At 42.1% G+C, this 23,553-nt stretch overlaps 2 protein-coding genes across 4 annotated transcripts in view; both read left to right on the top strand.

The window, feature by feature from the left end:
- The window catches only part of Rspry1 (ring finger and SPRY domain containing 1), a 49,561-nt gene extending 41,155 nt beyond the window's left edge, over positions 1 to 8,406 (top strand). For both annotated transcript variants that reach the window (XM_051201961.1, XM_051201960.1), the window contains exons 12-15: positions 43 to 145; positions 485 to 637; positions 3,824 to 3,928; positions 7,372 to 8,406. In XM_051201961.1, the coding sequence (XP_051057918.1) occupies positions 43 to 145; positions 485 to 637; positions 3,824 to 3,928; positions 7,372 to 7,468 (458 nt within the window). In that variant the 3' untranslated portion in view covers positions 7,469 to 8,406. The remainder of the gene's footprint in view (positions 1 to 42; positions 146 to 484; positions 638 to 3,823; positions 3,929 to 7,371) is intronic.
- A 5,777-nt stretch (positions 8,407 to 14,183) lies between these two features.
- On the top strand, positions 14,184 to 22,661 carry Arl2bp (ADP ribosylation factor like GTPase 2 binding protein). Of its 2 annotated transcripts, none has more exons than XM_051201969.1 (6): positions 14,184 to 14,474; positions 15,139 to 15,200; positions 18,325 to 18,431; positions 19,315 to 19,400; positions 20,186 to 20,282; positions 21,286 to 22,661. In XM_051201969.1, exons 1-6 carry the CDS (start codon positions 14,437 to 14,439, stop codon positions 21,385 to 21,387), a joined length of 492 nt encoding a protein of 163 aa, XP_051057926.1. In that variant the 5' UTR covers positions 14,184 to 14,436; the 3' UTR covers positions 21,388 to 22,661. The 2 variants fall into 2 exon arrangements, with proteins under 2 accessions (XP_051057926.1, XP_051057928.1); XM_051201971.1 differs by lacking the exon at positions 14,184 to 14,474 and adding an exon at positions 14,743 to 14,772.
- The last annotated feature ends 892 nt before the right edge of the window (positions 22,662 to 23,553 follow it).

Below are 23,553 nucleotides of genomic sequence, written 5' to 3'. Positions count from 1 at the left end.
TCTGGGTAGCACAGACCTAACAGTGTTTGGTTTATCTTCTAGGAGACACAGTAGGGTTTCTGTTAGACTTGAATGAAAAGCAAATGATCTTCTTTTTAAATGGCAACCAGCTGCCTCCTGAGAAGCAAGTCTTTTCATCCACTGTGTAAGTAGCTCCTTTCAGTCAGAAGACTGAGTAGATTCATAGAATGTACATTTCTCAAGGATAAAAAACCAAACACCTTTGTTTATTTGTCTAAACAATTATGAGAATGGGTTTATTTCAGTTACTTGGAGCTTCATTTGATGTGTTCTCAGTGTCCAAGAGTTTGATTCAGAAAGATAAAGGTGTCTGCCCTGGCTCACAGACCTGTCTAGGTTAATATCATCTGTCCTGCTTTCCCTCTCCCAGAGTGACTGGCTCACTTTGACTTTCTCAAAATGACTCTGTATGAGAAGTTGGTTTTATAAATCCTGTTTACCTTTGTGCTCATTTTGTTTGTAGATCTGGATTCTTTGCTGCAGCTAGTTTCATGTCATATCAACAGTGTGAGTTCAATTTTGGAGCAAAACCATTCAAATACCCACCATCTATGAAATTTAGCACTTTTAATGATTACGCCTTCCTTACAGCTGAAGAAAAGATCATTTTACCAAGGTAAGAGACAGCCCAGGCTCTTTCCAGACTGTCTTGTGTATCCCATGGAAAATTTTTTTCAGCATTGAACAAGTAATTTAGAACAAGTAATCTCACTGAAAAGGTTGACTTTCCGAGAAATAGAAATTAGTAAAACAGATCCCAGAAAGATGCATACAAACCAATACTGACCAGGACATATACTGTAAAATTATTTGAAAACAAAAATTAAAAGCTTTCTGGCAAAAGCAGGTGGTTTCACAAGATCTATCAAATTGTGAAAACAGCAGTTCTCACCTTGGGGAGTCAAACAACCCCTCTAGGGTCGCCTAACACCTTCAGAAAACACAGGCATTTACATTACAATACATAACAGTAGCAAAGTGTAGTTAGAAAATAGCAGTGAAAATAATTTTATGGTTGGAAGTTGCCACAGTGTAAGGAACTGTATCAAAGGGTTGCAGCATTAGGAATGTTGAGAACCACTGATTTAAAGTGTTATGGAACCCAGTGAAGAAGGAGCATGTGTACATTCTTTTCATGAGTTAAATAGTGTTCATGTAAAAATCAGAAAAGGACTGGTGTGGTAGCACCTACTTTTAATCCCAGCACTGGGGAGGCAGAGGAAGGGGAATCATTGTGAGTTTGAAGCCACCCTGGTCTCAGAAAAGAGAGAACCTTTCTCAAATTCATACAATAAAAATCAGAAAAATAGCTGGGTATTGTTGGCCCATACCTTTTACCCCAGCCCTAGAGAGGCAGAGGCAGGAGGATCTCTGTGAGTTCGAGGCCAGCCTGGTCTACAAAGCAAGTTCCAGGACAGGCTTCAGAGCAATACAGAAAAACCCTGTCTCAAAAAACAAAACAAAACAAAAAATCAGAAAAATAGAACATATTCACACATACAGCAGACAGACAGACACACGCACGCACGCATGCACGCAAATGCAAACTAATTTCACTGGAATATCTGTATAAATGTCCTTAATATTTGAAAGTCAGTACATCTGTTAACAAATTTGATTTATTGAAACCAACTCCTTTTGGTTTAAACTGCTAAAACTGTTCTATAGCCAGTAAGTAACACAAGGAAAGCCATCTCAGGTAAAATTTCATTGCCCTTGTTTGACAGAAACTAACATTATTCTTGTCTCCCTGTCTTTCTTATAAGATGAATGTAGTCTGTTCCTTCAGCTAGGGAAAGACTCCAGCTGCTTCTTGGTAATTACTGCATGTTGAAGCCTGTTTCACATTGTGAGCCAGAGTTTATCATTTTTTAACAGGGCAGCTGCCTGGGCCAGTATGAGGCAGGGGATTCATATAACTAGTGTTGTATCAATAAGATAGTCCCTCAACAGTCAAGGAGATAATACTGGCTAGGGCATAGCTTGTGTCGAACCATATGTAATATCCATAAATGTAACTGTAATGCAGTAAAACCTTAGCTTCTGTTTTGAAGCAAAACATGGATATGTAAGCAGCCTTCTTTCTATACCTTACACCCCACCTCAGTGACTCAGCAGTTTGAGATGACTATAACATGTCCCAGTAGGCGCAGCAGAGCATTGGCAATATTCTAAGAATATTGCCACTTGCATTGTGTTCAGGCACCTGGGGTTTCTTCCTTAGAGTTTCCATGCAGTTTGTCATGGTGCTCTCTTGGTGACAGTCTGAGGTGACACCTCCCTCTGTCTGTCACACTTCAGTCCTGTGTTTGTCTGCCTATTCCTGGAGTGAGGCTCATAATTCACATGAAGGGCACAACTTGCACACCTATAAGTCCCTCTGCTTCTTCAGGGTTAAAACTTCCCAGAATAAGTGTGGGGAGTCATCCTTTGTGACCATTTATGCTCATCACCGTGGTTACTAATATTCATGTAACACTCAGTCTGTCCCACCTTGAATAAGAACAACAGATTACAAATTAAGTCACTTTCATTCTGAATCTAGACCTGGTTGTCTCTGAAAATGACACAGGCTTTGCAGTGTAGGCCTCTGATCCTAGCTGCCACAGAAGCTGAAGCAGAGATATTGCAGCTACTACCTGGAGTTTGTTGTTTATATATGGTTATTCTCTATCCTCTTTATGTATTTTATTAACCTCTTTTATCATGCTAAATTCAAATACACACAAAACTTTAAAAGAATCGTACAGTGAAACACAAACATCCTTAGCTATGGTAGTCAGCCATGATGACCATTGCTTCTCCTGTGGTCTTTCCTCACTTATCTGTTAATAACCCCAGTTCCATTCCAGTTTCTCTATTGCTGCTGCCTAGAATGGTCTCTCAGATAGTAAAGCTCAATCACTGTATTCCCTCACATGTCTACTAAAGGTTGCTTATTGATGCCCTCCTTGGCTGCCATCATCCTAAGCCATATGCCTCTCACACATGTGAGCACTTCTGTTCCTTTTTCCTAGTTATTTTCTGTCATGGTATTTATCAGGGTTTAACATCATATTTAGTTCTATATTCCCCCACTGCCATGCTAGAGCATAGGCTCAATAAAAGCAGTGACTTCTTTTTCTGTTTGGGTTGCTATTTTTTTCACCCTGTTTGCTCTAGAGCCCAGGCTGCTCAGGATTCATAGAGGTCCCCCATTCTAGTTTCCTAAATGCTGATTCTAGCTGTGTGCCACCATGCCTAGCTAAGGACACTTACTTGGTCTCCTGTTCACTGCTGAATTGCCAAAGCTTGGGGTATTGACAGTCACATAGCAAGCCCATAAGTGAACTTGAGGAAAACAGGTCTTCCTGTCTGCTTTCCTGTCCATGCTAACTGGAAGTGTAGTGGAAGAGTTCAAACCTAAGGTCTAAACTTGCAGGGATCTACATGTCATGAACCCCTTATCCTTCCAGGAAAACTGTGAGTGTTGTCACTTGGAAATGCTTGTGCTTTTCACCAAATTCTCAGTATATGTGATTTAAACAGCTGAAATTTGCTGATAAAAGAATACTGGACTTAAAACCAAAGGATTTGAATTTGATTTCTGTTTATTAAGTTTTAGGTAAATCATCTCATTGAACTTTAACTTTTTGTCTATAAAATGATAGCCAAGCCTCCTTCACTTTGCTAAAGTTGAAATATGTGAAAACTTTACTGAACAAAGATTGTGGTGTATATTTTCCCTTTTGAGAGCATTTCATGTGCCCCACTGCTGACTCCTTGTTGACAAAATGAGTTTCATTCTACTTTGTCTGCTCAGGCACAGGCGCCTCGCTCTGCTGAAGCAAGTCAGTATTCGAGAAAACTGCTGTTCGCTCTGTTGTGATGAGGTAGCAGACACACAGCTGAAGCCATGTGGACACAGGTGAGAGGGGCTGCTTGTTGGATCATCTTCCACACATCACATTGAGCAACATTTCATACTGCTTTTGAGTAACTCCTGAAGCATTAGCAGATCTGTGGCTGTTCATTAGGGTTATTAGATTATTAGAACTGTAGTGGGCTGGGATAAGGAATAAGTTACCAAGTTGTATCTGCTACCTCCCAGAAAGTACCTGGAATAATGAAACAAGCTATTCGACATGGAAAGCCTAGTTTTTGAATTTTTGCTTTTTGTTTATTCAGATAAACACATACACACACACACATAGATAAATAGATTTGGGGTAGGAATATTCAAGACAGGGTTTCTTTGTGTAGCTTTGGCTATTCTGCAACTTGCTCTATAGATCAGGCTGGCCTTGAACTCACAGAGATCTGCCTGCCTCTCCCAAGTGCTGGGATTAAAGGTGTGTGCCATCAAGCCTGATTTATATTTTTAATATAATTTTGGCTTTACAAAATGTGAAAGGTTAATACTATTTGTGAGCTTCTTGGGACATCACTTAGAGGTAACTTCACCAGCTTTTTACACTTCTAGCCATTAAAAAAGTACAGCTTCCATATCATCTCAGCAAATCTCAGTAAAAGGACTTTCCAGGACATCCTGGATCCTGTAGGACAGTGACTTAGCTTCACCAGAGCAGCAAATAATCTGATCTTTCCTGAGAAAGCCATCCGACTAATACTAGAAAGGTGTGAGTAGTGTAGGAGCCTTAGCCTTTTACACATGCTGACTGCCTGTGAACAACACTCATGCTAACAGTACAGGATTCTTGTATCCATCACATCCCAACACTTTGTATTTCTGTGGTTTTTGACAAAACTTTAGTCACCTTATCACCCAGGTATCTTGACCCTAGAATTATGGACCACAGTTTGCCATCACAGGAGTGATTCAGCCTATAGACCCAGCATCCTTCTGAAACAGGTTGTTACCTAATACGCTGTTAGAAGTGCATGCAGTGTCTTTCTTTTCACCCTTAACTATGGCAGCTTCTCTTCTGTAGTCCAGAATTTCCAGGCTGAATATCTTTGCAGGATTTAGTTATCAAGACTTTACAGGCAGATATAGAATTCTGAGGTCTGATACCCTTTTCCATCTTTGTTTCTAAATACTAGGATCTCATCTTCTTCATCTTTGAGTCCTTTGGCCCTTCCTATAGTTTTTAAAACACAATTAGGACTCATTGATGAGGGCTAGTAAAGACTTAAAACTAATTTTACTAAATATGTGGTCATAGTTTCTACAACATCCAAAACAGAGTTGGAAAGAAAATTAAAAGAATTACAAGAGTGTTTAACTCAGTCCAATTAGATGGTATAAAGGCTGCACCTTTTCAACACTAGAAGTGTAAAGAAGTTAAACTAAATATTCTTATATCTTAGAGTTATAGCTTAGAGTTTTTTGAGAGTGATAGTGAGTAAAAGAAATAAGGATAAAATAAATGATGAGACTTGACCCCCAGAAGAGACTGAAAATGAAATCACTCCTCTTATTGAAAGAAATGGAATGGTTATGAAGTCTGCCTTTGCCTTCCCTCCCAAAGGCACTAAGCCTGGATAGTTTCATTGATGGATTTTTTTTTTTTTTTAATTTTCAGAGGGAAGTAGTCCAAATCTATTTAAACTTCTCTTGATTATAAGCAAAATAAATCCATAGCACTATTTTTACAAAATCTGCATGACAAACACACTAAAAGCTAAAAAGAAAACACATACATGGTGGCTCACAGCCATCTTTAGTTCCAGGATCCCTGCCTTCTGACCTCTGAGGGCACCAGAACATGCAAGTGGTACACAGAAATACTCAGAAAAAATAAGCAAATCTAAAAACATTTTAATAGATAAAAGTTTCCTTAATGATATTTTAAATGTTCTCATGTTATCTTTGGGCAGTGCAAGGATAGAACCCAGATCCTCACACATGCTAGGCAGGTGCTATAGCACTCAGCAATGCCTGATGATTTTCTTCTTGGGAATATTTTTTGAGATAAGGTCTTGCTGTAGATCCCAGGCTGCTCTGCCCCAGCTTCACAAGTATTGTCATTGTAGGTATGATGGCACACTAATGAGCATCTTTTTAATGGTGACATGTTGGAAACTTTCTAAGATGTTTGGAACAAGACAAAGATGCTTGTTGCTGCTGCTTTGATTTACAACATAAGTCAGCACCTCTCCTTGCTATGTGCATAAGTACCAACCTGTTCATAGATCTGTTTAAAGTCCTTTTTATACTGGCTTAGGAAACAAGCAGAAAACTAAGAATGCAGCCAAGAAGTATGTCATGTTTCTATAAAGAAAAGCTAGGAGCGCTGGAGAGATGAGTCAGCATTATAAGCATTGGCTGTTCTTCCAAAGGATCCAGGTTCAATTCCCAGCTCCCACATGGAAGCTTACAACCATATGTAACTCTAGTTCCAGGGGATCCAATGCTCTCCTCTGGCCTCTGCAGGTACACATACAGAGCAGTTTTAAAAACTGAAAATCTAACTGTGCAGTAGTTGCACACACCTTTAATCCTAGCACTTGGGAAGCAGAGGCAAGCAGATCTCTGAGTTTGAGGCCAACCTCAACTGTTCCAGGACAGCCAGGGCTGTTGCACAGAGAAACTCTCCTGTCTTGTCCAGCCTTGATTTGAGGGTTGTGCCTAGTCTTATTGTAACTTCTTAAGCCATGTTTGGTTGATACACCTGGGAGGTGTACTTTTTTTTTTTTTTTTTTGGAAGGGAAATGGAGAAAAAGAAGATCTGGGTGACGGGAGGTGGGGGAATGGACTGGGGGAATGGAGAGGAGGGAAACTGCAGTCAGAATGTAATGTATGAGAGAATTAAAAAAAAAAAAAAACTGAACTGGGTGGTGGTGGCCCATGCCTTTAATCCCAGCATTTATTTGGAAGGCAGAGGCAGGCAGATCTCTATGAGTTCGAAACCAGCTTGGTCTATAAGAGCTAGTTCCAGGACAGGCCCCAAAAGCTACATAGAGAGAAAAAAAAAAAAAAAAAAAAAAAAAAAAAAAAACTGAAAATCTTGTATATAACAAGGGCATTTATTAGTCACTATATATTAATTTATTAATCACATATAATGAAGTCACATCAGTGGTTAAAGATGTATTTGGTAAATATTACTGGAATATATGACTACCTGATGGGGGGAAATAGCATATATCCCTGAATACACAAACAGAGTGTGTGTATGTGTGTGTGTGTGTGTGTGTGTGTAAATGAACATTCTATTTAACTCACAGAGGAGGAAGATTGAGAATCAAAAATAGGAGGGAGATTTATAAATTTTCATGTTATTTTTCAAACTATGCATAACACATAAACTTTCTCCATCAGACTTGTTAAACATTTTAGATTTAGCTGGCAAGTAGTTTGCCCTTTTAAAGCTCTAATTTAACTGGCATTTTTATCTTTTTCTTCAGCGACTTGTGCATGGATTGTGCCTTGCAACTGGAGACCTGCCCATTGTGTCGTAAAGAAATAGTGTCTAGAATCAGACAGATTTCTCATATTTCATGACACATGTTGAAGAGATATCATGGACATATTTCTACTCAATTCCAGCAATGTTGAAAAGGAAAAAAAAAAAACACACAAACATCTCTAACCAGTTGTACGCACATTGAAACTTATAGCCATGGCCAGATTTTATGCTAAAATTGGTAGTTTGTCAGAGAAAAATTCTCTTAGAATCTAATCCAACTTGCCAGCCCTGAATTCCTTTTGAGGACAAGGAAGGCTGGATGTCAGCAGCTGGGCCTGTGGTACTTCCATGAAAAACAACAGGTGACAAATGTCTCCTGAATACTGAGACCACCCTGGAATTCATCATGTTGGGTTCATTTGATTGTTTAACACAAGGTGTTTTGTGTCTTAGTCTACAGTTTTTATTTTGGGGTGAAGTCATTTTGGAGAAGTAATTGACAGCGTATGTGGGTTAAGCATCATTGGTCAGAGAAACCCCGGTGTGTTAAGCATGGATATTGCACTGCAAGACTTGAAATCTATAAACGTAGCATCACACAGGTCATTTCTGCAAGTGACATGGAGATCCTGAAAGAGGTGTACAGACTGTGGGGGGGGGGAACCCAGTTTTTTTATATTTCAGTGACTCCAAAGAACATTCTAGTTTTTTTAAACTACAGAAAATTGGTGGTATTTTCACATTCATGGTGTTTCTATCCAGTTTCAGTACCCACTCTTTGTGAGGAAAATTGTTTTACCAATGCAGGAAGAACTCTTAAACTGATGGCAATGTTAGACTGGAGGAAATTTGGTAGTTAGTGCATCTTTGAGGTACCATCAAATCAGGTTTTTTGTTTTTTATTTTTAAAAAAAATTTAATCAGTATTGTTTTTGGAAGTAATATACTTTGAATTAATAATCTCTAGAGGACAGTCTGAGAACACATATCCTGTTGTTTTAAATAAACACATGTTTTTGAATAGCAAGTTCAATCATGAATTGTTGACTCTGTCTTCATCAAAGTTGTTTCTATCCCTCTCAGGGTCTCTGGTGAAGGCCTTCAAGAGTTCACTTTTTGCTCCCAGAAAATTGGAAGTTAGAATTGTAATTTTTTAAGACTTCATAATGGTGTACCTCAGCAACTGCCTTTCAATTTATGCCAAGTCCTTACTGAGTTTATACTTGAAAATGGATGTCTTCTGAGTTTTACAGTGTCTTAAACTCACTGCACATTCTTTTCCTTCCTTTCCCCTCTTTATTGTTTGTAGTTCATTAAACCTGTCCTACCATGGAGGTGACTTCCTTCCTGGCTGTATCTGCTGGGGTGCTGGATTTTTCCATGTCTCACTAGTCTTCCATAAATTCAAATATACATACGTATATATAAAAGTATATATATACAGATAGAGTTTTGTGTTTTCAGCTTGTGGTGAATGCAGTAATTTGCATTGAAGAATAAAATATCTGTTGCATTTTTTATTCTAAGACTTCACAGCTCTCATTGGTGTTTTCTACTAAAGCTCCTATGCCTCAGGGTAGGAGAGACCCAAGTATCAGAAGTAAGGAAGAAAGTGGGACTGGTAATACAAGCACTCAGAAGGCAGAGACTGGAAGATTTACATGAGTTTGCAGCCAACCTAGACTGCTACGTAGCAAGTTCCGTTAGGGCTATATAGCACTGGCTCTTTAGCTCAGTGGTAGATTACTACCTGGCATGCCCAAGGCCCTGTTCCTTCAACCTCAAAAGAAATGAAAATTAAGAATTAAGTTCAGCCAGGCATGGTGCATGCCTTTAGTCCCAGCACCTGGGAGGCAGAGGCAGATCAATCTCTGAGTTCCAGGCCAGCTAGGACTACATATTGAGATCTTGTTTAATTGTATGTCCATCAAGTAGCTCTTCACAGATAGGCTACAATAGGTGCTGGCACTGTGCTTGTGTGGCTTTTCAAACATCTACTTATGGAGCAGAATCAGCAGGAAGAGGCAGTGTAATTTTTGTGTACTGTAGTAATTTGCTACGTAGAATATGCTGCATAGAACAGAAGTATGTAGTTATGGGGAGATTGGGGTAGATTTTAGAATGAGGTTAGATATTTGGCTAACATGGATAGGGAAAGTTGTCAGAAGAAAACAATGGTGTTTACCAAGCTTGGAAGTGCCCAATAGTGTTCTTAGAGGATGGCTCTGCCTTCTGTGGGGGTGGACCTAGGGAAGCAGAAAATCTAATACAACAGGGGCCAAAGGACAGCAGGAACCTGCCAGCTTTCTATATATTTTCCCTTGAACTTTTGTCCCTAAGGTAGGCTGCTTTTCCAGTTTTTAACTTCAAGACTATAAAACACAAGAGCTTCAGTAGTGAACTGATTAAACCATTCAGGGTGGAAGCAAATTTATCTTGAAGCTACTTTAAAAGGCTATATACTGCACATAGAAAAGGGAAAATTGGATTGGTAAGCCACATTCAGGCATGAATAGTACATTGAATCATAGGGGGGAAAAAATTTGTTATGGCATTTCCCCAGTGATTAGTTTCAGCCAGAACAATTAGTGAATTGCCATCTTCTTTTGAATGATGTAAAGCAGGAAAAAAATCATGGTGCCATTTGCAGAGTTCTAGGTAGTAATGATTGAGCCACAGAAACTGAAACAACTTCTGCAGTAGAAAATGATTTTTATGATTTCTTGAAAACAAACCAACTACTTCTAATGGCCACTCTTCATCTTGTGCTACTGTTTATTCACTTAGGAAATATACATGTAATTTTTTTATAAATATATAATTTTTATTTTTGAGTCAGGGTCTCACTGTGTTAACTCCCACTGGTCTGGCCTAAGACTGGCTATGTAGACCAATCTGGCATGGAACTAACAGAGATCCCTCTGCCTCCCAAGTGCTGGGATTAAAGGTGTGCACTACCACTGACCAGCCTTGCTTTTTGTGGTTGGTTGGTTGTTTTTTTTTTTTTTTTTTGACAGGGTATCACTATGTAGCTTTGGATGTCCTAGAACTCTGTGTAAGCCAGGCTGGCCTCAAACTCACAAAGATCTGCCTGCCTCTACTTCCCAAGTGCTGGGACTAAAGATATACACCACTATGCCCAGCAGAAATGGTTTTGATGTAGCTAGTTATCATGGCTTATCCCTGTGTTGCCATGAGTTTGAAGATCGACACAATTGTGAGTTCCAGGCCAGCCTAGGCTACAGAATAAGATCCCATCTCAAAAAATTAAAGACTGGAGCTGGAGAGATGGATCAGCAGTTAAGATTACTGGCTGTTCCTCAAGAGGACTCAGATTTGATTCCTAGCACCCACATGGTGTCTCACAGCCATCTGTAACTCCATTTCCAAGTGATCCAACACCCTCTTCTGACCACCTCAGCCAACAGGCATGCATGTGGTACAGAGACATATATGAAAGGGGCTTTTTGTTGTTTTGGTTTGGTTTTTTGTTTGTTTCTTTTTATGGAAAAGTGCTGGCAAGATGCCCATTCAGCAGGCAAAGGCACTTGCCACCAAGCCTAATGACCTGAGTTTGATCTCCGGTAGGAGAGAACCAACTCCTACAAGTTGTCCTGACCTCATGCACTGTGCACTGCCATGTGCATGCATATATATATACAAATAAAATGTAATTTGATTTAAATTAAAGAGGAAAGAGGTTTTTTTTTGGGGGGGGAAGACTGGGTTTTATTTCTTTTAGATGAAGTCTCACTATATAACCCTGACAGGTGTTGAGTTCACAGAGATCCTCTTGCCTCTGCTTCCTTGGTGCTGAAATTAAAGACATGTGTCACTCTACCCAGCTTTTTATTTTTTAAAGAAGAGGATGTTGAATCCTAGAACTGGATAAAGACAGTCAACAGAGCTGTCTAATATGGGTGCTGGGAACTGAACTCTGGAAGAGTAAAAAATGATCCATTTCTCCAGCCTGGAAGGCTGGTTTGTTTGTTGTTTGTTTGTTTTTATGCCAGGAGATGGTGGTTCATGCCTTTAATCCCAGCACTTGGGAGGCAGAGGCAGGCCGATCTCTGAGTTCAAGGCCAGCCTGCCCTACAGAATCTCAAAAGAGCCAGGACTACACAGAAACCACAGGAAGTTTTGCCCAAAGCTTCTGCTTCCTGTCTCTTGAAATAGTTGTGTGTGGGGGGGCGGGAGGGGTGTTATTTTGCTGTCATCATTGTGTTTTAATGGTCTCATATAGTCCTTCCTGGCTGGTCTAGAACTTTCTATATAGATCAAACTAGCCTCAGATAGAGATCTGGCTGCCCTGCCTCCTAAGTGCTAGGATTAATAGTGTGCTTCACCATATGCAGCAGAAATACTTGCTTTAGAACTCAAATGCTGTTATACGAGAAAACCCAAATATCTCCAGAACCTCAGCAACCTCACCCTAACCCCAGTCCTCACCAACTCCTAGCCATGGGCCTAGCACTCCTATCTGCCTCCTATCTGAGCTCCGTGAAAGATTTCTCAGACTCCATTGTAACCCTATTAGGTGACACCAAATGGAACAAAGGCTAGTGTCCTTGTCAAACCTTTCCCAAAACACAGATTAATGAGTAAAATGTTTTAGTCCACTAGATTTATCATGGGAAGAGAGATTGTAAATAGCAGTAGGTAACTAACAGAGACAAATTTCATTCCTTTCCTGCTTGAGTCCATGAAACAGCAGGGAAGTTTGTGTAGCACAGAAGGAAGTGGATTAGAGAAAGTATGTAATAGAATCTTAGCAGAGTTTGCTCTGAACTATTTGACCAGTGCTTAATTGTAAGGAGTCTTTCTCTGACTGCCCTCCCCCCAGCCATCTCCCAAATAACAACACAAAGACATTATTATGAAAGCTCAGCCTTAGCTTAGGCTTGTCCCACTATCTCTTAGAACTTAAATTAACCTATTTACATTAATCTACATTTTTTCCTCATGGCTTTTTACCTTATTTCTGTACTCTCCATCCTGCTTCCTCTGTGTGTCTTACCTCCAGTGTGCCTATGTCTGCCTGGAAGTCCCACCCATGCCTCCTGTCTAGTTATTGGCCATTCAACTCTTTAAACCAATCACAACGACGTATCATCACACAACGTGTACAAATATCCCACAAGAGCTTGACGAAACAATTTTTAGAAGCTTGTCATTCTAGTCTCCTTACTAGAGCTGTGACAAAATACTGACCAAAACTAATGTGGGGAAGAGGGTTTATTTTGCTTCCACTTTCATGTCTTAGTCCATCCTTGGGGGAAGCTAGAACAGGAGCTCAGTGCACGAACCTGGAGGCAGACATTGAGGTAGATAGAGACAAAGAAATGCTGCTTACTGGTTTGTTCTCCATAGCTTGCTCAGCTTTCCTTATATAGCCCACACCTGCCCAAAGAAGGCACCACCCACAGGGAACTGAGCCCTCCCACATCAATCATTAAGTCAAGAAAATAATCTAATAATCTACAGTCAAAGTCAGGCAATGATGACACACACCTTTAATCCCAGCATTTGGAAGGCAGAGGCAGGTGGATCTCTTGAGTTCAGGGCTAGCCTGATTTGCAGAGTGGGTTCCAGAACAACCAGGGCTACACAGAGAAGCCCTGTCTCAAAAAGAAGAAAGCCAAAACCAAAAGAATACTCAACTGTAGTTCCCTTCTTCCCAGGTGTCTCAGGTCAAGTTGACAGAAACCAACAAGCACACTTTTCTTGACCAACACACTTGTTTTCATCAGCACACCTACCTGTCTTCACCAGCACACCTATCTGTCTTCACCAACACACCTGTCTTCACCAGCACACTTGTCTTCTAGTGCTAACCAGAATACTCTGAAGACTGATCTCTCAGTTCTTTGAAATCATCTTGGTTCCAGATGCTGTAAGATCCATAGACAGCCATTTTATGTCCATTCAAAAAGGTCTGTTTCAGATTAGCCATGTGGCCCTAGGAAATCCATTTTCATCATGTGACAGTTTTTGAGGGTACTTTTCCCAGAATAAAGTTACTTAATTTCTGATTACTTGGCTTCAAGTTATTGTCAACTTTTTTGTACTGCAGAACTATCCAAGAAACAATGTATTGTTTAATTGTTTCTGGTGTTTATTTGAAAGTTTCACTTAACCTAAGCTGACAGCAAACTATGTAGATGAAGCAGATCTTGAATGCCTAGAACCTCTTGCCTCCACCTTACAAATGCTCTGACTACATACTCATGCCACCACGGCCTGCTCTTGCTTTTGAAGATTACAAATTACAAGACATCCACTTAATGCCGTGGAACCTTCTATACTTCCAAGAATAACTTTCTGGTAAATCAGATGTTTGCATTACTTGGAACAAAATATGAGACTGGCTTTCAGGCAATTTGGCCATCTCCGGCATTTTTTTTAAGCTTTTTTTAATTCATTAATTTATTTTTTACATTCCAATCTCCCAGTTCCCCCTCCCTCCTCTCGCTCCCCCCACTTTCTCCTACCCCACCTCCCATCTGCTTCTCGGAGAGGGTAAGGCCTTCCCTAGGAAGTCTGTCACATTATCTCATTGAGGCAGCCCCACCCCCACCCCCAATATGTCTAGACTGACTCCGGCACTCTTAAAGCGCGCTTTCAACTACACAATTTTTACCCCTAAATTACAAATGAAGAAACAGAGGCTCTTGGCTCTTGCAAACCAGGAACAGCAAGAGTTGACTGACACACAAACTGCCACCATTTCCCAGTCCTGTGCGTGAGCCCGGAGAACCTGAGGCTGTGATTGGCTGCTGGAGCCGCGGGGGTAACCATGGTGACGGGAGGCGGGGCTGCGGCGGACCGCGGGCCTTAACAGACTGCGGCGGGGTGTCCCCGCGAGAGGCTGGCGGGCGCAGGGCCCAGCCGGGAGCCTCGGCTCCGGCCTCGCGCGATCGCCAGGCGGGGCGCGGGCGCGGCCTCCTGCGGGCCCTTGATGCGGTTGGGGCAGCGCGGGCCAGAGCGGAGCCCGGCCCGGCGGCGGGCGCGGTAGGAGGCGGCGGGGCCGCGGGCCCGGGCCGGTGACTGCGGCGCCCCCACGATGGACGCCCTAGAAGAGGAGAGCTTCGCGCTGTCCTTGTGAGTGTCGCCTGCGGGGTCGGGCGCGGACTGTCGGGAGGGGGCGAGGACGGGGGCCGGGACTCCGCTCTAGCGGGGCGTTTCCTACCCGCGGCCTCTGCGGGGCTGTGTCACCGATTACCAGCGCTTCCATCACAATCCTCTGTCCTGAATGAATCTGGGCGGTCAGTTAAGCTGCCCGGGGTTGGCGGCGGCCTCACCGCCCGTCTCTGGCCACTCCTGATCCAGTTACCCTCTAGCTAGGCCTGTGCTCCTCCGGTGGTCAGATACACCCCTCTGGCGTAAGAGCCAGGATGCGGTGAGTAGATGTGGGTAGTAGATGCGGGTAGTAAATGCGGAAGTCTGAAGATGTGCCACGCCAGCCTCACCTCCCCATATTGTTTGCTTCTTTTGTGATTGCCACGCCTAGGGTGTTTCCTGTATTTGGAATTTCTAGGCCAGGCAGAAATCCTTGACTGCTGAAACCGAGTGATGTGGGGGTTCAGCTTGTGATTCTTTTTATGCACGTTGGGAAATTAACATTTAAAAAATGTTTCGGGTATTGTTGTGATTGCTTTGTACGTGCAAGGTCTTGGGTTCAATCCCCATCCCCACAGAAAACAAAGATTCAACTTCTAAAGTAATTATTTGGACCGGCACCTTATCCTGATGTGTTGTTTTTCAGCTCCTCCGCCTCTGATGCAGAATTTGATGCTGTGGTTGGGTGTTTAGAGGACATTATTATGGGTAAGTTTCTACACCACTAAGTGACCCTTCTAGTTCCTTAGGTGAGTCCCTTACGTAGATAGACATAAAACAATTTTTAAAACTGCATTCATTTTTGTGTGTGATTGGGGCAGGGGTTTCCTAGGCCACTATGCACAAGTGGAGGTCAGAGGACATTGTGGTGTTGGTTCTCTCTCCACCTTTATGTGGGTTCTGAGTATTGAACTCAGGTCACCAGGCTTGTATAGCAGTGCCTTTAGCCACTGAACCATCTCAACAGTCCAAACCTTTGCATACAAGAGCATGCAAATACACAAATTTGTAGAGTTAATTTTCAAAACACAAAACACTGAAATTTTAACAAAACACACTGTAATAGTAAGCAAGCCATACTAAGATTTGTTGTCTTAGAAACAAGTAGGATCGACAAGATGGTTCAGTGGGTAGAGGCATTCACCAGCAAGCTTAGCAACCTTAGTTTAATCTCCCGGTATCTATAGGGTAGAACTGGCTTCCAAAAGTTGTTCAGACTGTAGCAGGCATGTGCTCATACATAAACAAAATAAATAAAAATATAACTAAAAAAGAACGAACCAAAATCCTAGTATATGGCACAGCTCTATTGTCTCAATACAGATAAGCCAGAGATAAGAAGCTGGGGAGTTCTGATCCTGGTTCTGCTCTATAAGACTCAGTGCTTTTTAAATAATGGCCATTGACTCAAGGTCTCAGAGGAGACAAATTCAGAAAACCAATTACCTGGTGGGTAGGACAGAGCTCTTGCCAAGCCTTCAGGTAATCTTGACCAACTTTATTTCACATATACAGTAAGAGCAATTTTGAATCATTTTGAGCTTTACCATTTAATGCAGAACAGAACATAGATCATATGCAAAAACAAAGTGTCAAATCTCCTTAGATCTCTTCTTTTTTTTTTTTTTTTTTTTTGCTGCTGTTGTTTAGTTTTTGTTGTTGTTCTGAGAGTGTTTCTCTGTGTGGCCCTAGCTGTTCTGGAACTCTCTCTGTAGACTAGCTTCTAACTCAGATCCATCTGCCTGAAATTAAAAGTGTGAGCCACTGTGAATGACTTGGATCTATTTTCTTTATGTGTTTTGTTGGTTTTGTGTTCAGAGTTTTGTTTTTAGGGCCTCACATGCAAGCCAGCCTTGATCTTGCCATCTCCTTGCCTCAGCTTCCCAGGTGCTAGGATTGTAGGCATGAGCCAACATATGCTCCTATTTCTTTGCATTCTTGGCTCCTATTTCTGGATCCCTTTGAGCATCTGTCTGTTCTAGTAAGTGACCAGAAGACAGTAATACATTCAAAGTTGAAGACAAATACGAGGGGAAAACTAAATTGGACAAAATTTTGACAGTTTACCAATTTTTCCAGTAATAAAGAAAAGACTGTGCTATCTGATTTTTGGGTATGTGGCTTAACCCATGTTAGTCTGAAAAACCACTGACAACACTTTTGAACCTTTACACCCCGTCAGGATCCAAGCCTTACCTCCCTTGTCTCTCCAGAAGCACTCTCCTGAGGAATTTTTAGTTGTCTCCCCCACCATGGGAACCCTGCCTGTTATGGAGAAATGAGCTGCTTCCTGTCTGGGCCACTTTCAAAGGTTTCGCTGTTGGTTGCAGAAATACTGGTTGGTTCCGTTGTCAGAGTTCCCTACTCCCTAACCTTGAGTGTTTGCTGTGAGTCTCTCTCTACCTGGACTCTCTTCTGAATTGCACTTAGCAAGCCGTGGTGACAGAGATAGTTGAGGAGAGTGGGGTCTGCAGAAATAAGGTCACTGGTCCAAGAGCACAAAAATGTATGGCTGAGGTAGGGTTTGAACCCAAGCAGTGGCCTCTTGCAGGCCCCACCCTTTAACCCACTATTTGGTTTTCACTGCTACTGCTAAAATGATAATAAAATAGGAGGGGGGGGCAGCAAGATGGCTTTCAAGCCTAACGGTCCAACTTCAGTCTGTGAGACCCATGTGGTAGAAGAAGAATCAACCCCAACCTCTAGATGGGTACTGTGGCACATGCCATCAATCCAGTACTCAGGAGGCAGAGGCAAGAGATCTTTGTGAGTTCCAGGGCTACACAGTGAGACCCTGTCTCAAAATAAATGCGTAGCCAAAAAAAAAAAAAAAAAAAAAAAAAAAAAGGATCAGTAAGATGGTTCAGTGGGTAAAGTACGTGGTGCCACGCCTGACAACCTGAGTTCAATTCCCAAGACTAATGTGTGGACAGTAGAGGTACTTCTACAGGTTTTCCTCTGATCTTCACCCTTACATCATTGCAAGCATGTGCATATATGCACGTAAATATAAATAAATAAGTAAATGTAATTTAATAATAAAGAAAATTAACAAGGAGAGACAAGGCTTCTTGGTATTGAAGTCTCCCTTTTGAAGAGCTGACCTTTTGTATACACAGTAAATTTGTGTGAGAGGTACCAGTTACTTTTTTGTGACCAATTAATGTGAGGGGGTTTACAAGTTCCTGTTTGGATATATTGTAGCATATACCTGGAGTTTTTGGTTTTGTTTTGTTTGGTTTTGGTTTCTCCAGACAGGGTTAGTGTAGCCCTGGCTACCCTGGAACTTGTTCTGTAGACCAGGCTGGCCTAACATCAGAGATCTGCCTGCCTCTGCCACCCAAGTGCTGGGATTAAAGGAGTATGACCTCATTATCTGGTGTGGCATAGACCTCTGACCCCAACACTCAGAGTCAGGAGGATGGCTACAAGTTCAAGGCCAGCCTGGTCTACATAGTGAGTTCCAGGCCAGTCAAGAATATCTATCTATGGAGAGACCCTATCTTAAAAAGCTAAGAAATAAAATAATGCAAAGCAATGTGAACACATTTATATGCCAGCAAATGGCATAATTTAAAAAGTTGAAGTTTTAAATTTTAGTTATATCTTACTAAATTTTAAATTGGCTTTTGTGTTTGTTATTTTATATTTATGGGTATTTTGCCTGAATGCATATATGTGGACCATGTGTGTGCCTGATGTCTGTGGAGGGCCAAGGCATCAGACCTCTTGGGGCCTGATTTACAGATGGTTGTGAGCTGCCTTGTGGCTGCTGGGAAAGCAACACTGTAGCATTGCACCTCATACAGAGAATGAACTTCCCTTGTTTCAGATGATGAGTTCCAGTTATTGCAGAGGAACTTCATGGACAAGTACTACCAGGAGTTTGAGGACACAGAAGAGAATAAACTCACCTATACCCCCATTTTTAATGAATATGTAAGTAGATCTGTTTCTCCTACCAGAAGATTAGAGTTTCTTTAAAATTTGAACTTAGATATGTTAGATATAATTAATATATGCTATCCAGTAGTTTGAATTAGAATCAGAAGGTGTTACAAAGTTTGGTGGCACATGTAAACCAGCTCTAAGGAGGCTGAGGCAAGAGAATGGCTGTAAGTTACAAGCCTGCCTAGGTTACTTAGTGGATTTCAAGTCAGCTTAGGTTGTTTAGCAAGGTTAGTTGGAATTAGTTTACTTTTTATATATGCCAGCACTGCCAAAAGGAATGATGATTAGAGTGATCTGGTTTAGATAATTTTCTCTTGCCAGATCTTAGAGCTATTTTCAAAAAAGCATTCATGAAGTATTTGATGTGCTCTCAACTTCTTGTTTAAACCAAATTTGCCTTTCCCGTAATCTTGTCTTCTGCTGTGATATTTTGCATTTGTGTGCTGTAAAAAATAAGCAGCACTGCCAGCAAGAGACGGAGGGAGAGCTGGTTCCATAAAGTTGTCCTTTGATGTCCACTTGCACACTATAACACATGCATGCCCACTCACACATACAATAATAATTAAAAAAAAAAAAAAAAAAAAAAAAAAAAAAACCACGGGGCTGGACAGATGGCTTCCAGAGGCCTGCAGATTGGTCCCAACACCTACATCAAATGGCTAACAACTGCCTATAGCTCTAGTTCTAGGAAATCCAGCACCCTCTTCCGGCTTGTGCGGGCATTTGCACTCATATATGCAGACAGACACACACACACATGCACACGTGTGCACACGATCTCAGGTGATGACTTACAAGGATATATCTAGGCTTTGCAAAGTCTGGCTTCTTCCCAGAGGCCCACACAGTCCTGTCTCCACTGTTGCAGATATCCCTGGTAGAGAAGTACATTGAAGAGCAGCTGCTGGAGCGTATCCCAGGCTTCAACATGGCGGCTTTCACAACAACACTGCAGTGAGTTGAGCTTGACTCTAGTTCTGTGCTTCCCATCTTCCTCCCCTAAATTGAAAACACCCTTTTTCTTCACTTAGAACTCTGGATGGCTGGGTCCTGAGTGGGAGACCCTCTATGCCTTTGCAAGGCATTTTTTAAAATTTTATTTTTTAATGCCAATATTTTTTATTTTATTCATTTAATTATTTGTGTGCACTGGTGTTTGTTTGTTTGTTTTGCTTTGGTTTTTTCCATGGGTGTCAGGTCCCCAGGAACTGAAATTACAGAGAATTGTGAGCTGCCATGTGGTTGCTGGGAATTGAACTCAGGACCTCTAGAAGAGCAGTCAGTGCTCTTAACCATTGATCCACCTCTCCAGCCCTTTGTTTTTATTTTTTAAGAGAGTCATTTATTCATGTTTAAATTGATGTATGTATGTGCACCTGCATAAGTTTATGTGCACCATGAGTGTGCAAGAGGAGGGGTTTAGATCCTCTAGAATGGGTTACAGGCAATTATGATTGGCCACATGCATGCTGGGAACATCCCTGGGTCCTCTGCTAAAGCAGCAAGTACTCTTAACCACTGAGCCTTCTCTCCAGCCCCTATTTTTATGTTTTTATTTATTTTGGGGTTTTTGTTTGTTTTAAGACAGAGTTTCTTATAGCCAAGGATGGCTATAAGCCTGACCCTTCGACCTCCACCCAGGTGCTGACAGGCATGTCCCACCATGCCTGGCTTGTGCACCTTGAAAAGGGAGTCTGTCTCCCTGTTGATTCACAAAGCCAACACTCTGTCCTTTGCAGGCACCATAAGGATGAAGTGGCTGGTGACATCTTTGACATGCTGCTCACATTCACAGATTTTCTGGCTTTCAAGGAGATGTTCCTATACTACAGAGCAGTAAGTTATCAGTGTTCACCTATTTAGCCTCAACAAGACACACAGAGAGCAAGAGGTAGAACTTCAGAGACAGCCATCTGCCCTGTACCCTCTATCTTTTGTCCCCCCTTAAAATGGCTAGTGTCTGTTAGCTTTTGAGGAATAAATAGCAGTTGCTGTTCCGTGCTGCCTTGGACCTTTGAAATGAGCTCAGTGTTCCCAACAAAGAGCAAGTCTCATTCTGTCACTTTACTATGCAGGTTCGTTTAAATTTAAAAAAAAAAAAAAAAAAAAAAAAAAAAAGTTTCAAGCAGCAAACAGCTGCCCCACTTGTTTATGTATGTATTTATTGAGACAGAGTCTTGCTGTATAGCCTGGAATCTGCTATGTTGACCAAGCTGGCCTCAAACTCAGAGATCCTCCTGCCTCAACCTCCTGAGTATTAGATTTAAGGCATGGCACTATGCCCAGTTCCAATCTTTTATTTGTTTTTTGAAATGGGGCCTCTCTGTGTAGTCCTGGCTGTTCTGGAACTCCCTCTGTAGACCAGGCTGACCTTGAACACAGATCCACCAGCCTCTGCCTCCCATGTGCTGGAATTGAAGGCAAGCACCACCACTGCCTGGCTAGTCATGTTTTTAAAACTTATTTTTTTAATGTGTCTGCCTGCATGTTTGTCTGTGCACTATATGCATGCTGGTGCCCGTGGGACTGGATTTATAGACAGTGCTAGAATGGTGGGAATCAAATCCAGGCCCTCTGGAAGAACAACCAGTGCTTTTAACCACCGAGCCATCTCTCCAGCCCCAAGAAAGTCTTTACCCCCCAACCCCACACCATGTGTCTAACTCCATAGTTGAGGGAAAAAATGGAAATACCTTGCTGCCCTGTCCCTCCCTGTGTGCTCCTTGGGAGCTCAAATGCCTACCCTGCTGTCCCCATCATTCTTCAACCCTGGTGACTCCTGAGTTAGGAAAGCTCTTCCCATTCCTGGCATCTTGAAGTTGTCTCCTTCTTCCTGTAGGAAAAGGAAGGCCGAGGACTGGACTTAAGCAGCGGCTTGGTTGTGACTTCTCTGTGCAAGTCATCTTCTACACCAACTTCTCAGAACAACCTGCGGCACTAGGTCCCACCTTCAGACACCAATGTGATCACTGAAGTCACCAGCCCAGCCAGCTCAGAGAAACATGGGCTAATGATGACAGATGCACCATGTGAAGTATTGAGTCCTGAAAACATGACTGACCCTCCTGGCCCTTGTCCAGAAATACCTTGTAGTCAGTCACCTTCATGTCCATCCCTCCTGTCCCAGTGCAGGCACCTCTCCCAGGTGCTTCTGAGTGACTCCTGGAGCCGGCCCAGGTTGGCCACCTCTCCTTGAGGCCCTTCCCCAGCAGTGTGGTAGTATAGTGTGTCAGCAGAGTGGACGGCACAGCATCATGAGCCCATCCGGCAGGCTTTTCATGAGTGCACTTGTGCACCCACAACTGTTTTTACATGGGTCAGCTTCAGTCCTCAGCATCAATGTGGTTTTGTTTGGGAGTGTTTATCTAGGAAGTTACTGGGACCAGATGCCTGTTCTGATTTCTAAATCTCCTAAGAAATATGTAAAGAATTCCCAATCTTACATTAGCCGTCCTTTCAGCAGCAAATTCTGCTGGTCTTACCATGTAGTCCCACTGTTTCTCTAAGTCTCTAAGCATTATTTTCAAGAAACATATTTTTATAGATGAAAACTCAGGCTAACCCAGTGAGTATGATCTTGGAAGGCCCATGATCAACCACTTAAAAGATCAAAGTATTATATGCTGTGTGCTTTTTAGTTGTGAGTGCTGTGAGTGCAAATCTGCTTTCCAATTATGCCCCTCTTCTTGGGCACCAGTGCAAACAGATTGTATGCTAGAAATAGGCTGCTGCTCTGTCACAGTAGCATGCTAAATGTGCTTGTGCATGCTTGTCTGCAGTCCTGTCACCACAGCGTGGCATGTTGTGTGCTTGTGCATGCTTGTCTGCAGTCCATTGTGTAAGCCAGTGAGCTGGGTTTTCTGTTGGAGTGTATGTAGGGACTCTACAATTTGTTCCTGTCACAATCTTTCCTGCCAAGTTGATCCCCCCTGATCCAGCTCAGCCTGGGAAGAGGGGCAGTATGCAGTTTTTCTGGCCATCTGTCATCTTTGGTGGACTGTCACCTACCAGAAAGCATGTGTGTCACATCTCTAGAAAGAAGAAAACAGTTTGATTCCTAGTGTATACTTTTGACTTTAACTTTTATAGTAAACCTAAAAATCCACACCGACTTTCCATGTGACTATTCTGACTTTACAGGATGTAAGCTAAGAGCAGTGTGTCACTTTGTGCTTTTGTAAAATGAGTAAAATTTGAGGTGTTTGGCAAGAATAATCATTTTATGTGCACTGTCCACGTTGATGTAACTACTGTCATCCGGTTATTGTTGCTTTGTTCTTTTGAGATCAAAGGCTCCCGTGGGGCTGGCTCTCCCTTCCTGCTCCTTTTGTGAGCAGGCAGCTTGCTGGAAACACTCATAAGGTTGTTGGTCAGCCTACCTGGTTGAAAAAGACAATCAGATAAATGCAGACCCAAAATACAGAAGGAGCTAGTGAGACACTTCAATGGTTAAGAGTACTTGCTGTTCTTGCAGAAGATCTTAGTTCATTCCCAGCACCCACATGGCAGCTTCAGGGCATCCAATGCCCTCTTCTGAACTCCTCAGGCACCCATATGATACACATACATTAATGTAGGCAAACACTCATACATAAAATGGAATAAAAATAATAAATCTAAAAAAAAAAAAAAAAAACAGGCAGGCAGACTGCAAACTTTCTGGTTTTGTATCTTGGTCCACAAACTTAGGCAGATGCTAGAGGCCAGGGCAAGAACACTGACAATCTGGCCCATTCTAGCCCATCATTGAGAGGCTGCCTTCTTCCTTGTCCATAGGAAGCAGTGTCTACCTGAACAACGGAACCTAGAATGTCTCCCCTAAATAGGCTATGCTGGGCTATGAGATACCCGATAGGACAGAGAGCTCTGAGCCTCAAAACGGGCAGCTCCTCTTTAAATCCAAGTTTTTCTTAGGGCTTAATCTTGGAACAGGGCAATCCCATTAAACCCCAGTGCTCGGGAGTGAAGTGGATACTGTATTTACAGTAACCAAGGCAGCAAGTGTGAGCTGAGACCCAAGAGCCAGACCTGATGCTCTCCTCTAACACAGTAACAAAGCCCCAAGTATTTGATTCTAATTACATCTTAATTTTTCTTGAAAGGACCA

Source organism: Phodopus roborovskii, unplaced genomic scaffold (genome assembly GCF_943737965.1).
Source record: "Phodopus roborovskii unplaced genomic scaffold, PHOROB, whole genome shotgun sequence".
NCBI lineage: Eukaryota > Metazoa > Chordata > Mammalia > Rodentia > Cricetidae > Phodopus > Phodopus roborovskii.
This window is presented reverse-complemented; position numbering and strand designations above follow the sequence as displayed.